This window comes from Chiloscyllium plagiosum, chromosome 19 (assembly GCF_004010195.1).
Source record: "Chiloscyllium plagiosum isolate BGI_BamShark_2017 chromosome 19, ASM401019v2, whole genome shotgun sequence".
Classification (NCBI taxonomy): Eukaryota; Metazoa; Chordata; class Chondrichthyes; order Orectolobiformes; family Hemiscylliidae; genus Chiloscyllium; species Chiloscyllium plagiosum.
Window position 1 is genome coordinate 30389955 of NC_057728.1, and position 16061 is coordinate 30406015.

At 40.6% G+C, this 16061-nt stretch overlaps 1 protein-coding gene across 8 annotated transcripts in view; it reads right to left on the reverse strand.

Annotated features, from left to right (window-relative positions):
- Window positions 1–16061, reverse strand: part of kcnq1.2 (potassium voltage-gated channel, KQT-like subfamily, member 1.2) — a 590999-nt gene that overhangs the window by 96229 nt on the left and 478709 nt on the right. The window contains exon 20 of one of the 8 annotated variants that reach the window (XM_043709476.1): window positions 13037–13094. The exons of the other annotated variants lie outside the window; for them this stretch is intronic. Coding sequence (XP_043565411.1) covers window positions 13077–13094 — 18 coding nt within the window. The 3' untranslated portion in view covers window positions 13037–13076. Of the gene's footprint in view, window positions 1–13036; window positions 13095–16061 lie in introns of those variants that run through there. 8 annotated transcript variants of the gene reach the window in all.

The following is a 16061-nucleotide window of genomic DNA, read 5'->3' on the forward strand; positions in this document are numbered from 1 at the left end:
GACCTCTCCGCCCCCACCCCAGTCTGACCTATCACCCTCACCTTGACCTCTTTCCACCTATCACATTTCCGACGCCCCTCCCCCAAGTCCCTCCTCCCTACCTTTTATCTTAGCCTGCTGGACAAACTTTCCTCATTCCTGAAGAAGGGCTTATGCCCGAAACGTCGATTCTCCTGTTCCCTGGATGCTGCCTGACCTGCTGCGCTTTTCCAGCAACACATTTTCAGCTCTGATCTCCAGCATCTGCAGACCTCACTTTCTCCATAAGATAAAGGAACAAGGAGTAGGTCATTCACCCCCTTGAACCCTCACTGCTATTCAACATGACATTCTTCACATCCACTTTCCTGCTTTTCCCCAGAACCCTTGATTCCCGAGTGACCAAGAGTCCATCTATCCTTAAATGTTTAACCTTAAATATACACAAGGATTCTGCCTCCACAGCTGTCTGTGGCAAGGAATTCCAAAGACTCTCAACATTCTGAGAGAAGAAATTCCTCCTTTCCTCTGTCTTAAACTGGCACACCCTTATTCTGAGACCATGCCCTCCATTCTCACAGCATTCACTCTGTCAAGCCCCTTAAGAATCCTATACATTTCAATGAGATCACTCCTCATTCTTCTAAACTCCAGTGGATAGAGGCCTAACCTGTTTAGACTTTGTTCATCAGGCAGTCCCTCCATACAAGGGATCATCCTAGAGAACCTTCTCCGACCTGCCTGCAATGGAACAAAATCTTTAATTAAATAAGAGGATCAAAACTGCTCACATTAGTCTAGCTATGGTCTCACAGGCACCTTGTACAGCTCATACAACCTCTACAGTGTGGAAGGAGATCATTTGAGTCTGCACCAAACCTCCAAAGAGCATTCACCCAGACTCCCCCGCTGTATTCCAGTGCCCTCACATTTACTATGTCTAATCCACCTGGCCCACACTGCCCTGGACACTATGGACAATTTTAGTATGGCTAATCCACCTAACCTGCACCCAGAGAAAACTCCACATAGGCAGACACTCGAGACTGGAATCAAACTATGGTGCTGTAAGGCAGCAGTGCTAACCACTGAGCCACAGGCCACCCAGTTGCAGAAAGACTTTCCTATTCTTATACTCTAAACTCCTTAACATAAAGGCCAACATTTCATTAGCCTTCCTGGTTACCTGTTGCACCTGTGTGCTAGCTTTCTTTGTGGAAATTGTTACAAAGCAGATACTGCTTGATAGCACTGCTGATGACATCTCCCATCACTTTATTGATGATTAAGAATAGACTGATGGGGTAATAATTGGTTGGGTTGAATTTGTCCTTTTTTTTGTAGATAAGAAATACTTTTTGCAAGTGATTCAGCCTTACCTTGTGCACTGATGTGGTTGGCTTTTCCATAGGTGAGGATGTTTGTGAGCCTCCTCATCCACTAAGCTGTTCCATTGTTTGCCATGATTCATAGAGTCACAGAGATGTACAGCATGGAAACAGACCCTTCAGTCCAACCTGTCCATGCCGACCAGATATCTCAACCCAATCTAGTTCCACCTGCCAGCACCTGGCCCATTTCCCTCCATTCCCTTCCTATTCATATACCCATCCAAATGCCTCTTAAATGTTGCCATTGTACCAACCTCCATCACTTCCTCCGGCAGCGTGATGACTAGATGTGGCAAGATTGCAGAACTTTCATCTGATTGGCTCATTGTGGGATCATTTCGCTCTATCACTTGCTGCTTCTGCTGTTTAGCACACAAGTAGTTCTATTTTGTAGCTTCGTCAAGTTGACACCTCATTTTGAGGTGTGCTCGGTACTGCCTCTGGCATGTCCTCCTACATTGTCCATTGAACTTGAGTTGATCCCGTTGTCTTGATGGTAATGTTTGAGTGGGGTTTATGCCAGACCATGAGGTTACAGATTGTTAAACAAAGAACTGTGAATGCTATAAATTTGAAACAAAAGAATTGCTGGAGAAACTCAGCAGGTCTGGTAGTATCTGTGGAGAGAAAGAAGAGTCTAGTGAGCCTCTTTCAGAACTGGGAAGAAGGTAGAAGCATGCTGTATGGGATCAGGGAACTATGAGCTTATAGATTGTGGGTGTGGGGAAGGATGGCCAGATAAGGTCAGTGACCAGCTTGGACGCAATGCTCTTGTGTTCAATGGTGGGATTGTGGTCAGTTCTGAAGAATGGTTCCTGAACTTGAAATGTCAACTTTGTTTCTCTCCTCAGGTTGCAGAGTATTGGAGTACAATTCTCTTGCTGATGATGGCCCACAGCACTTCATGGATGCCCAGTCTTGAGTTGCTAGATCTGTCCCATTTACCACAGCGATCGTGCCACACAATCTGATTAAGATATTCTCAATGTCAACGTGGGACTTCATTCCCACAAGGATTGTGCGGTTGTCACTCCTGCTGATACAATCATGGAGATGTACCTGCAGCCAGCATTGGTAGGGCTGAGATGAAGTATGTGTTTCCCTCATGTTGGTCCCCTCACTATCTGCCGCAGACCCAATTTAGCAGCTATGTCTTTAAGAACCTGATCGACTGCGCTGCTGCCGAGTCACTGTATGCCCTTGCCACCCTCAGTTTTTTTTTTCCATGTGTTGTACATTATGAGGAGTTCTGATTCATCAGCAGATGGAGGACTGTATATGGTTATCAGCAGGAGGTTTCCTGATGCTGTGAGACTTTGTGGGTTCCAGAATCATTGTTGAAGACTCTCATGACTGTGCAGCTACCTCTGCTGGGTCTTTCCTGCCTGTGGGATATATTTAGGGATGGTGACAGTGACATTTGGGATGTTGTCTGCATGGAACAATTCTGTGAGAATGGCTAAGTCAGGCTGTTGTTCAGTTTTGGCACTAGCCCCCCCCAAATATCAGTAAGGAGGCTTTGCAGGATTGACAGGGCTGCTTTTGCCGTTGCTGTTTCCAGTGCCTGGGTGGATGCTAGGCGGTCTGTCTGATTTCGTTTCTTTATTGACACTTCATAGTGATCGTTAGGGTAGAATCCCTCCAGTGTGGAAGCAGGCCATTCGGCCCACCTGCCAAAAAACATCCCACACAGACCCACTCCCCTACCCTCTCCCTGTAACCCTGCATTTCCCATGGCTACTCCAAGTAGCCTGCAGGTGGACACTATGGACAATTTAGCATGGCCAATCCACCTAACCTGCACATCTTTGGACTTTGGGAGGAAACTGGAGCATCAGACATGAGGAGAATATGCAAACTCCACACAGCTGCCTGAGGGTGAATTAAACCAAGGTCCATGGCTTGCTGGGCCATTTCAGAGAGCAGTTGAGAGTAAACCATATTGCTGTGTGGTCTGGAGTCACTTGGAGGACGGCAGATTTTCTTTGCTGATGAACTTTAAGAACCAGATGAATTTTTCTGACAACCGGCGGTGGTTTCATGATCACTAGATTCTTAATTTCAGATACTTATTGAATCCAAATTCACTATCTGCCATGGTGGGACTTGAACCCAGGCTCCCAGATCAATAGCTGACATTCTGGATGAATAGTTGAGCGATGATAGTGCAAGGCTGTTGCTCCGCCCTCTGAAATATGGAACTCTAAGGAAGATTTAACTCCTCAGACCATTGATACAGGAGCTAAAATCAAAGTAACCACTTTTCTTTACCCTCTGTACATCTATCTTATTGCTGGGCAGCAGTTGTCACTGCAGTGAACAAAAACAGAAATTGTTGAAAAATGTCAGAACTGAAGGAGGGTCACTGGACCTGAAATGTTAACTCTGATTTCTCTTCACGCATGCTGTCAGACCTGTTGACTATTTCCAGCAATTTCTGTTTTTATTTCTGGCTTCCAGCAACCACAGTTCTTTTGTTTTTTTATCACTGCGGTGAAGTAAAGTTGCCATGGTGCTGAGTGCCACCTCTCTCTCACTTACAGGACAGTAGACCATTGCCAGGGAAAGTTTAATAAGTTCCTCAGGGAAATCAAGGGAAGGGAACACAGACCTTCCTTTTTACCATTTGAACATCACAGAACTCCAAAACTGATTACTGTTAACACTTAAATGGAATAGTACATTACCTTCATTCACAGAGCATATTGTTCAATGGCCCTTAACTCTTCTTTTGTTTGGAACTTGCACCAAAGGTTCATTATCAACATTCTCTTTAAAATGCTGACTTCTGATATTACAAAGTCCTTCTTGTACTTGCCTTTTATGATGAACTGTCTGCCTGCTTAATAGCTAGGCAGTACATTTCAGGAGCTTACCTAATGCTATTAATATTGTTGCAAAGAGAAATAGGCAGGAAATGCTTTGTAAAAGGTGGTAGCATTGCAATGAACTCCAGACTTAAAGGAATATATGTGATTTGAGAAGCAGGAGATGGCGAGAAGTTTTAGCAGTTGGTAAAGGTAATATCCTAGCACTTAAAGGCTGCAAGGGATATTGAGAGAAAGTGGGAATATGATATTGAGTTCGAGGATCAGCCATGATCATATTGAATGATGGAGCAAATTAGAAGGGCTGAATAACCTACTTCTGCTCCTAGTTTCCATGTCCAGGGCAGTTCACCATGCCACCTTCTCAAGGGCAATTAGGGATGGGAAATAAATACTGTCTTGTCAATGTTGCTTACATCCCATGAAAGAATTTTTTTAAAATTGGAAGGTCAACAATTCACAACTTTAGAAGGTGATATCTAAATTCAGGTTTTCTAATAACTTATACAGGAACTGTGACCTATGGAAACATCATCTCATTAATGTTTACAAACAGACAGTATCTTTGAAATATTAAAGAGACACATTTTTGTCAGAATATCAGTAAATTTTCATGTTTGAACATTGGATCAAAAGATAGCCATTTAGCTCCCCATATATTTGTAGTACATTACAAACAGTGAGTGGAAGTTTGCTGCTGTCTCTTCCAAATTCTCTGGAAGGCTTCCATTTTATTAAATCAACTCGGTGCTCATTTGTTGATAGCAAACACAAGTGGCAGTTTTATGTCAGAAGTATCTTTTCAGCTCTTAATAACCTTCATGTGCAGAAAGTATGCCTTCTCTGCAGAGTAATTAAGAGTTTTGTACAGTAACTAACAGAAATATGTCGGGAGAGGCACAACACTAATTGTCAGGATGGAGACAGCCAGTCTTGACAGACAGCCGTGATTTCAATTGGATAATTTGAGGACTCACCTCAAATATGCCTTGATGCTGCCCAACCTCCATTTCAGCACAAAACCTTAAGTGATCTAATCCCAATTCAAATCAATTTGAAACTAGCCTCCAAACTGTGGGAGGATTATGCAAGCAATAGCGACACCACTTCTCAGCAGGATTCTTTCTAAGAAATCCAAACTCAGATTCTGCGTTAGCTGTCCTCCTTCTTCCAATTATGGTTTTGCTTTTTAAATAAAAGTCGGTTTTGCTGCATTATGAAACATTAACTTTGTTCTCTTGTCTTTGTCTTTCTCATGCACACATCACTTTGAGAAACCAGAAACACCTTGTTTTCAGAGAGGCATTTTTTGATGACAAGATATTTGGGAAACTTTATTTTGCTTTAAGGATTAAGAAATGTCAAAAGATACACCGGATACAAGTTATTTTTTTTAAAAGAACACTGTGGGCTTAATTTTCCCATTTTATGTTACAGTGTTTTGTTAAGTCAGCTTCATGACACCCAGTCCACCATATTCACTATGACTTTTCTCATACAATCTTTTGCTTTTCATCTAATTAACTATACAGTTGGGTTAAGCAGCACCTTTCTTGTAGAATTGTATGGTAGAAGAGCTGGAAGTGATCACTGTTGTTGGGATCTTCCAGTGTTCGCATGTTGATGTCATATTCAAAGCTCAGCTGCATACCTCTTCACACACTTTAAGTCAGGAATTGCCTTTCATACTGTGGTGCTGTATCAGTATCACAGAAAACATGATCCAGAAAGGCAAGTTAGCTACAATGTCATCAATGTGGACCTGAAAATGCTGGTGGATGGAATGGTGGAGAGGAGCCAGTGCTTTATCCTGAAGACTGGAAAAAAAAGGCCACACCCAGCCCGTAGGCTGTTAGCTCCTCACGCCTGCTCACCATTCAATATGATCATTGCTGATCCAATTGTAACCTCAAATCTCGATTTCTGTCTACCTCTGACAACCTTTCACTCCTTGCTTACTAGAACCTATCTACTTCTTTCTTTAAAAATATAATGAACTCTGCCTCCACCACATTTTCAGGAAGAGAGTTCAAAAGTTTCACAACTATCTGACAAAAAGAAATTGTGCTTCATCTCTGTTTTCAGTGGGTGACCCCTGATTTTTAAACAATGACCCCTAATTCTAGATTCTTCCATACTGTTTTGACATCTATCCCGTAAAGAACTCCCAGGATCTTACATGTTCCAAATATACCACCTTGCACTCTCATAAACACTAGCAGATACAAGCCTAGCCTGCTCAGCTTTTCTCATAAGTCAACCCTCTCATTCCAGGTATTTGTCTCGGAAAAAAGCAAATTACTGCGGATGCTGGAATCTGAAACCAAAAGAGAAAATGCTGGAAAATCTCAGCAGCTCTGACAGCATCTGTAAGGAGAGAAAAGAGATGACATTTCAAAGCTTTGACAAAGGGTCAGTTAGACTTGAAATGTCAGCTCTTTTCTCTCCTTACAGATGCTGCCAGAGCTGCTGAGATTTTCAGTATTTTCTCTTTTGGTATTTGTCTAGGAAGCCTTCTCTGAACTGCCTTTAATACATTTATATCTTTCCTTGAATAAATTGAATTCTATGGACAGTACTCCAGATGTGATCTCACCAGAGCCCTGTACAACTTCACTACTTTTGCATTCAATTCCCCTTGCAATAAATTATAAGTGTCTCTGTCACTGTCAGACCTGGTGAAGTTACACCCATATGTGAGATGAGCAGCCACTTAAGAATTCCTCAGGATGAAGGAAGCTGAAATGGTCAAGCATTGCTCATCTCTCAAAAGCAACTGACTCCTTGACTGCAGTTAACCTCCGACACCAGGGATCCTTGAATTGAGATGTTGATGACTGCAGCCAAAGGATTGCAGTACAATATGGATAATACTGAGACTAAATATAATGTGCAGAGATTTTGATAGACCCTGGTCTGCACACATCTTCCACACATACCCACCTTGTGAGTGTACAGTACAGATTGAGTGATAGTTCCACACATTTCTGGAAGGAGAACTTAATTCTATCAGTTTTTTTGTTTAAGGGAGCACACTGTTATTCAAAGCTGGCTCTGTTCTCTGTTCTCTGAGAACAGCCAGGGAATTCCTAGAGGCATGGCATTCATCCACAAACTCCATCAACAAACACATCGACCTGGACCCAATATACCAACCACTACAGCGGACAGCTGAAACTGACAACCGGAAGCGGCAGGGACAGACCACTATAAACACCGGAGGAAACATCAAAGAAGCGCTTCGCAGGAGGCTCCCAAGCACTGATGATGTCGCCTAGCCAGGGGACGAAACGTTTGCAACAAAAACTTCCAGCTCGGCGAACAGAACCACAGCAGAAAGTACACAATTAAAGAAAATTGAACTCCAAATTATTCATTTTGGAAGTGGGTATCAATTAGGTTCTGTCTGGTTTCTTGGGCTTAACAACGAATAACTGTATCACATTTTCTTGGATGTCTCTGGTGGTTAATATCCTGATTGTCATTAATATTTTTCTCCTTGGAAATTGCTGTTGAACGCTAATTTCCTCTGCATTCAGGGAACATCCTTTTGTGGGCTCCAGTTGTGAAAAGGACATCATGCCATGATGATGCATAACACCCCTTTTGTGCTGTACTCAAGGCCTCACCAGAGTTGTCCAGCATCAACATCTCATCTTCAGGAAGACCATGGCCATTTTCATCATGGCCCTTGTGGAACTGTGGGCAACACTATATCCTTGTTCTGTAGTCTGATGGTTTTGTAATGCTGTCATCAGCCATAGTTGGATTGGATGACTGTCAGCAGACATCCCTATATGCTTAACAACCTAGAAAGCAGGTTGGAAGTTATGAGTGCTCTGTTCTGTGCAAGTCATTGCAGCTCCCAGTATACCTACTATTGACCTCCAAGATATGACAACTATGATCATATATAATTCGTACAGTGATGGAACAGAAGCTTTTTCGGTTGATGAACTCTGCAGTTCCATAATGGAGCTCTCTATCAAAGCAATGGAGGTGCAATCTATCTCATACTGAACCTGAGGAAAGCCAGTGATACTAGAGAATTGTAGTGCCCAGGCTGCTTGACTCTCCTCTTTAGGGAAAGAATATGGACAGCTGTGCACTGACAAAAATGGCATCAGTTACATCCCGGATGTAATAGTGGGGTGAGGATTGGGAGATGCCATACAGTTCCTCCTTCACATGAGCGACTGTTGAATGTGTTCTATTTTGTAATTTTGCTATAAGCCTTACGTCAATAAATGTGTCCTTGTGTTGTTTTCATTTCATTTCATATTTGCTTTACACAGGAACCAAACATGTAGACATGTTCAGTCTTCAAAAAGCAGGGACAAATCCAACCCAGCCAATTACTATTCTGTCAGCAGACCCCTTATGTTTTTAACAGAGTGATTGAAGGAGTCATCAACAGTACTTTCAAGTGATACTTACTTACCAGCATTTGCTTTCTGACACTCAATTTTGATTCTGGTGGACCAGAACAAAAAAGTTGAATTCAGTGTTGGCAGTGGTTGTTGAAGATAAATCCTTACATCCCCAGAACATTGTTTTAGGAGTTCCTTGAGGAAGTGTCCAAGGCTCAATTGTCGTGTGCTGCTTCGTGAATGACCTTGTTTATCGTAAGGTTAGAAATGTGATTTTTGCCTACACAATATTCAATTCATTTGTAATCCCTCAAATAATGAAGCAGTCTATGCAAGCATGGCACAGACTTAGACAGCATTCAATACTGGGTTGTTAAGTGGCAAATAACATTTATGCCACACAAATACTAACTTCTGGCAAAGGGCAAAACTGTATACCCTTCACATTCAATGATATTAGCACCACTGATTTCCACTCTGTTAGTTCTGGACATTCTGGAAGTTGCTAATTACTAGAAACTCAATTAATTCAGCCACATAAGTATTATGGCATTTATAACAGGGGGTCAGTGGTCTGGTATTCTGTGATGATTCGCTCACTTTCCTGAATAATCAAAGCCTCAAGATCATCTAGGTGTACAAGTCACAAATGTGATAGAATACCCTCCATTTGACTGTGTTGGTGGGACTGCAAAAGCAATCAAAAAACTAACCTTAAGCAAGACTTAGCAGTCAGCTTGATCAATATTCTACATCCCCTATCAACATCCAACCCCTCCAAAGCTGACATACCGTTGTTGGAATGGGTACTGTCTTTACAAAGTGTATTCGATAGTAACTCCAAAACTCATAACATCTATCACCTAGATGGGCAGCATTGAATGGGAACACCATCACTTTCAATATTCCCTTCCCCCATCATTCTAACTTGGATCTTTATCAGTGCTTCTTCCTAAATGCTCACCCAAGTATCTGGGATCCCTACCTAACAGCACTATCAGAATACTTTCACTACATGGACTGCAGCAGTTCAGGAAAAAGGTTCACCATCATCTTCTCAAGGGAAGTAGGGATAACAAAAATTTACATTTATATTGTACTGTTCATGATGACCAAATTTTCAAAAGAACAATAGAAAGGTAATGAAATGCAGTCACTGTTGCAACTTCGGAAACTTCAGTGGTTGAAACATAGAAAATATAGGATAGGTAATAAATGTTGGCCTTGCTACCAATACCCATATCCCAAGAGTTAATTAAATATATAAAAATCTTTGTTGTCTAATTAGCGGTTTTAATGCATTTTTTTCAGTCTTTGACAAACACTTCCTAAGGTCAATCAAAAACTTAAAGTTTAATTGCAGAGGATATGTCCAATTAAGTGCTGGAATCACCAAGACTATGTTGATTATTCATCTGAACAAATAGCACTGACTAGCATTTTTTATATAGAATGTCCTTTGTTACAGTCTGTATTAAAAATCTTAAAGGGAACAAATATAATTTCAGATTATAAGCAGAGTCAAGCATTGAATATGGCTATATACATGGAGTCAGGACCAAATCAAGTTACACCCAAAACTACAGTATACAACTAAGTATATTAATGAGTAGGACCAGTGAAATATGAATGATATAAATGGCTGCATATGCTATAGTATATCCTAGCAAAGTTATCAAAGAGCAATGATTAATATTGATTACATTCAAAGCTATAATTTAACAGAATACTTCAATAGGTAGAGTTAATGTGCTACAAAAATCCATACTTATAAGTTGAAAGACCACAATAGCTCCGGGTGACATATTATGAAGAGGCTAAATGTCAAACCTGTTAGACAACATCTGAGGCCATTGCGGTTTGCACAGAAATCTTCAAACATTATGGTAAAGAAACTAATGGATTGGCACTGTGGTGATTCTAGTGATCACAAGATCATTATAATAGGAAAATTAATGTTGTAAAAAGACTAATAAAATCATATTAGTTTTTTTTAATGGTGAAATAGAGGACAGAATATTCTGGTTAGCCATAATGTAATACCTAATGTTCTAATAATGTGGTATATGTTGACCACTCAGGACTTCGCAACATAAAGAGAAACAAATTAAGATTACTGCTTAAACTAAGATAGGTGCACATTTAACAATGAAAAATGAATTATTCTATATATATATGTCTAATTTGAAATACTAACATCTGTACTTGGTCTATGCTGTGCTATGGTGAATTTTCAGTCTGAACTATGCAAACAGTGTTCTGTTAATATTCCCAGTGGGAGCTGTACATTGGGAAATACATGTTAAGATTGAAAATAAAATACATAAGCTGTGTTGTCTAATAGTTATTATTGGAATTCATCTGTACATAAATTCTATATTTAGAATGTGGTTGCTTATCAAGATGGAGGTGGTAATGTTGGGATAAGGAACATTTTTCTTCTAATATTTTGGCACTCAATGTCAGTACTCCCAGGTTTTATATAATCCTGCTTGGATACATGGCAAACCCCTCTTTACTCAGCCTTGGCAATATATCTTAACCCTCATCTCTGAACACTAACCCACTCTTCAGTGCCAATATTTCCACTTCCTACTCCAGTCATCAACTTTATTTCTCTGAGAAATAGCTATAAAAGCATTTGAGTTGTGAGGGGGGCAGCATACATGGGTGGGATAATGCATTGGGAATTACTTCTTCCTTTACAGAATACAGAGTTGAATCTAATCCTGCTTGAAGGATTAGTTTGTACAATCTTGCAGAATGTAGTTCCCAGTGGAAGAGGATGCATCCTACATGGCTGTCCAAATTATCAGTTGTGATGCAATTATAGATCTAAGGTCTTTCCTGTATTCTCCTTCATGTCAGGTTATATTATTGGCAGCCCCTCTGAGTGAGAGGATGCTGGCCATAGAATCTAAAATTAAATAGAAGTAAAGAGAGAGACAAAAATGCCATGCTGTAAAAGAAGGGGTAAAGTAGGTGAAAGGTAAAAGAGGTAGAAAGGGAAGGTGAAAGGCTCAGGAAGGAAAAGCATCATGATGAGAAAAATGTCTACTTTGTGAAATCAGCAAAAGGAAAATTGCTAGGGTCAATCACCGGTATAGAGTACTTAATCACTTTTAAAATGATATGGTGATAAGAGAGAATCAGCATGGCTTTTTGGCTTTGTGGAATCTTGCTTTGGTTGAGATGTCTCAAACCAGAGCAGCATGATTACTATCTAAAATCACAATACAAAATTGAAATACTGCAAATATTAGAGGAAATACTCAGCAGGCCTGCAGCAATTCTGCAGAGAGAAGCAGTGTTAATGAGTGGAATTTTTTTTAAACAGTCCATGCTAAAACAGACAGGACTTTTTGTATTATATCAGGCCTGTCCTCAATAATAAGTTTCCATAATGTCTTCGGTTGTGGTTCTTTTGCTGTTTCCTGCTAAAGTTGGTGCATTCGTGTTATTCAAAACTCTTCAGATCAACACTGACTACATCTTCTAGTGCAATATCTGTGCATTATTTGTAGGCCTAGTAAAATATGTTTTTTCTTTTGGATTTGGTAATCTGCTCAGCATGTCAGAAGTAAGGATTTTGCTAGCCAGTCTGTAGCAAACTTTTACGTCATTCATAGATGAATCCTTTCAGTGTGGAAACAGGCCATTTAGCCCAACAAGTTCACACTGACCCTCCAGAGAATAACCCACCCTATCCATTCCCCTACCCTATTACTCTACATTTATCCTGACTAATGCACCCATCTGACATATTCCTGAACACCATGGGCAATTTAGCATGGCCAATTCACCTCACCTACTCATCTTTGGGTTGTGGGAAGAAACCAGAGCACCCAAAGGAAATGCACGCAGATACAGGGAGAATGTGCAAACTTCACACAGACAGTCACCTGAGACGGAAATCGAACCCGTGTCCCTGGGGCTGTGAGGCAGCAGTGGTACCCACTGAGCCACTGTGCCATTACATTTTAATACTTTTTTTTTTACAATATTTTATTTAGATGTTGTAGCCAGGGTATTGCGTTCACCAGTCACTCGTAACAAATACTTTCCAATGGTTTCAAGTCAATATCCATAATTAATCATTTTCATATTGAATCTTGTGATTCCAAATACCAAATACCAAAGTGAGTCTCTCATGCTGTATGTTTAAATAATTGGATTGCACTTGTGATAGGCATTTGGAGCCAAATGCTATTGGTTTTTCATATTGCATAATGAATGCTCCCAACACTTTTTTTTCAGATGCATTGACCCATAGGACCATCTCCTTTCCCAGATTGTAGTCTAAAGAACACATGTTTCTCATGACAATTTTTAAGTGACTCAGACACAAGTTGATCATCTTCCTGCCATACATGTGGGAAGTCCTTTCCCATCAGCTCTGTGTGAAGTTGGGTATGTTTGGTACCAAGTTGAAAAATCTGAGGCATCTCTGCAACTTCTCTCTGTTCTGGGGGGAGGCATATGTGTCATCAACTTTGTGTTTGTCTGGACTAGAAGAGATCCTGGGACTGAAATAGATGAAGCCAATAAGTTTAATCTGATCCACATTCATCTGATAATTCATACTGATGAAGGCATAGCCTTCATGATGAGCTGCTGCCATTAGTGAATGTAAATTTCAATCATACGCTTATTTGATTTTATCCATTAGTTCAATATTGTCAACATACATGCATTCAGGATGAATTGCTGCAGTTCTGTCTACATGCCAATGCGACAGATTTTGACGAATGGATAAACCAATATAGGGGTAATCTTTGGAAGCAACGTAAAGCAACATCACCTGGCGGGTTTCCAATAGCAATGAATCTGTTAGGGCATATCTGTTGTAGGTTATGAACTGACTTAATGCAATTATTTTTGGCCTCTTCTACTGAAATTGCTGCATTGGTGATCTCAGGAATAGTCATAATATTGAACTCCATACCTGCCAATAATTTTACTTGGGCTGGTCCGTTCATCTCGACCAGTAGGTTACTTGTGATATCCATGCAGATTTGCTGTGATTGCAAATCAACCTCGATGTATCAATGCAAGGAATAAATGAATGAGCTATTAAATTCAATTAGTTTGGTTATCGGAGGTTATGTCATTGAAAAATACACATACTTCTTGATTCACTGATAAGATGTTTGTGCTTGCCTCTGTGTTGACTTTGGCTGTGACCATTTGCTTTGTCACTTTTCTTCAGACAAATGATCCTGATACTAGAAAAAGATAATTGTTTGACTTCATCCACATACCATGTCACTTTCACCATATGGAAAGCCCACTCGCTTTCTGGTTGAAGATTGCTCTATTCTGAATCTTTGTCCTGGTTTGTCTTGCCACTAAACTCATATAGGTGCTTGTGTTTAGATGGGTCTCTGGCACACTCCCTGATGTTGCTGTTATGTTACAATTTTTTTTTATTTTGGTTGTGACTCAGACCTTCGTGCATTGGTAATCCAACATCCTCTTAATTCAACATACTTTCTGAACAAGCTGCATTCAATACTTGCCGCTGTTGTTGTCTAGTCATAATGTCACATTTTCTGCCATCTTTTAACATATGTCAATATTGTGATGTTGCTTTTTCTCAAAAGGTCTTTTTGGAAAACTTTGATTGGCACTGAAGCTATGACTAGCTCCAATATCCATTCCTATAGTTCAGCTTCCAACAAAACAAATCACAGTCCTTGCATTTGTCATAGCACCTGCTGATGGACTGATCATTTGATTCTTTTGAATGCCTGAAAGCTTTAGTTCCAGTCGGTGAATTCATAGAATCCTGGAATCATACCGTACAGTAAGCTTTGCACAGTTATCAGGAAGCTTTACATGGTCAGGAAGGAGAGGTCACATATTGAGTGAGATACAGTCTGAGACAAACTGAAGCCCAGGATTGGGGGCCTAGCACAAAGCAAAGACTGACATCACAGGAAGTCACACTGTGGAGACACTAACTGGGAATTGGAGTCTCAGAACGGAGCCAGCAGGGGAGGAGCTGGCACTGAGCAGTGAGTGATTATATTTACTCACTCCTTTCAGGAGTATAGAGAGTGTTGGGGGCATGCTTAAAAAAGAAATTAGGAGAGCAGAAAGAGGCAGATAGGATTTCGAAAAACTCCAAGGTATTTTATAAATATATTAAGAGCAAGAGGATTACCAGGAAAAGAATGGGGGCTATTAGAGACCAAAGGGCCAATCTGTACATGGAGTCAGAGGATGTGGATGAAGTCTCAAATGAATATTTCTCCTTTGTATTTACAAAGGAGAGATACAATTGCTCGAGAATTCAGTTTGGATCATGAGGTCCTAGAGCATGTTAACATTAATGAGGAGGAGGTATTGGATGTTCTAACAGACATAAAGGTGCATATATCCCCAGGTCCTAATGAAATACATCGCAGGCTGCTAAGGAAGGCAATAGAGGAGATTGATGGAGCCATGGCTGAGATATTTAATACCTTACTGATCATAGGTGAAATGTCAGATGACTGGTGGATAGCTAATGTGATTCCTTTGTTCAAGAAGGGCAGCAGAGATAGACCAGGTAATTATAGACCCTGAGTTTGATGTCAATGGTAGAAACATTTTTGAAAGGATTCTGAAGGACAAGATTAAGCAATACGTGAAAAGGCAGGGATTGGTCAGAAATAGCCAGCTCAGATTTGTTGGAGAGATATTCTATCTGACAACTTTAGTTAAGTTTTTTGAAAAGGTGACTAAATATATTAATAAGGGTAGTGCAGTTGATGTAGTTTACATGGACTTCAGTAAGGCCCCATGTGGAAGGCTGGTGAAAAGGATAAGACCCCAGAGGAAGCAAGGCATGTTGGCAAACTGGATCCAACATTAGCTTGCAAATAGGAAGTAAAGGGAGATGGTCGAGGGTTATTCTTGTGATTGGGAGTCTGTAACCATTAGTGTACACAGGATTGGTGCTGGGTCCTTGGCTGTTTGTTATGTACATTAAAGACTTGGATGCGAGTATCAAAGTAAGCTTGCAGGTGACATGATAAATGGTGATATTGATAGTAGGGAAGTTAGTCTCAGGCTACAGTCTGATTTGATGAGCTCGTAAAATGAATAGAGCAATGGCAGATGGAATTTAATAAGTGTGAGGTGATGGACTTTGGAAAGTCAAATAAGCAAAGGATATATAAAATGAATGGTAGGACCTTTGGGCATGCTGAGGAAGAAAGGAACTTTGTGCACTAGTCCGTAGATCCCAGAAGGTGTTAGCACAGGTAGGGTGATGAAGAAGGCATATGGAACGCTTACCTTCATCAACTGAGGCATAGAATATCTGCACAAGGAAGTCTTGTTGCAACTTTGTAGAGCATTAGTTAGGGCCATATATGGAATACTTTATGCAGTTCCACACACTATCGGAAAGACGTGATTGGACTGGAGAAGGCGCAAAGGAAATTTACCAGGACATTGCTTGAGGTGGAAAGTCTCAGCTATTAGGAGAGACTGGATAGCTGGGT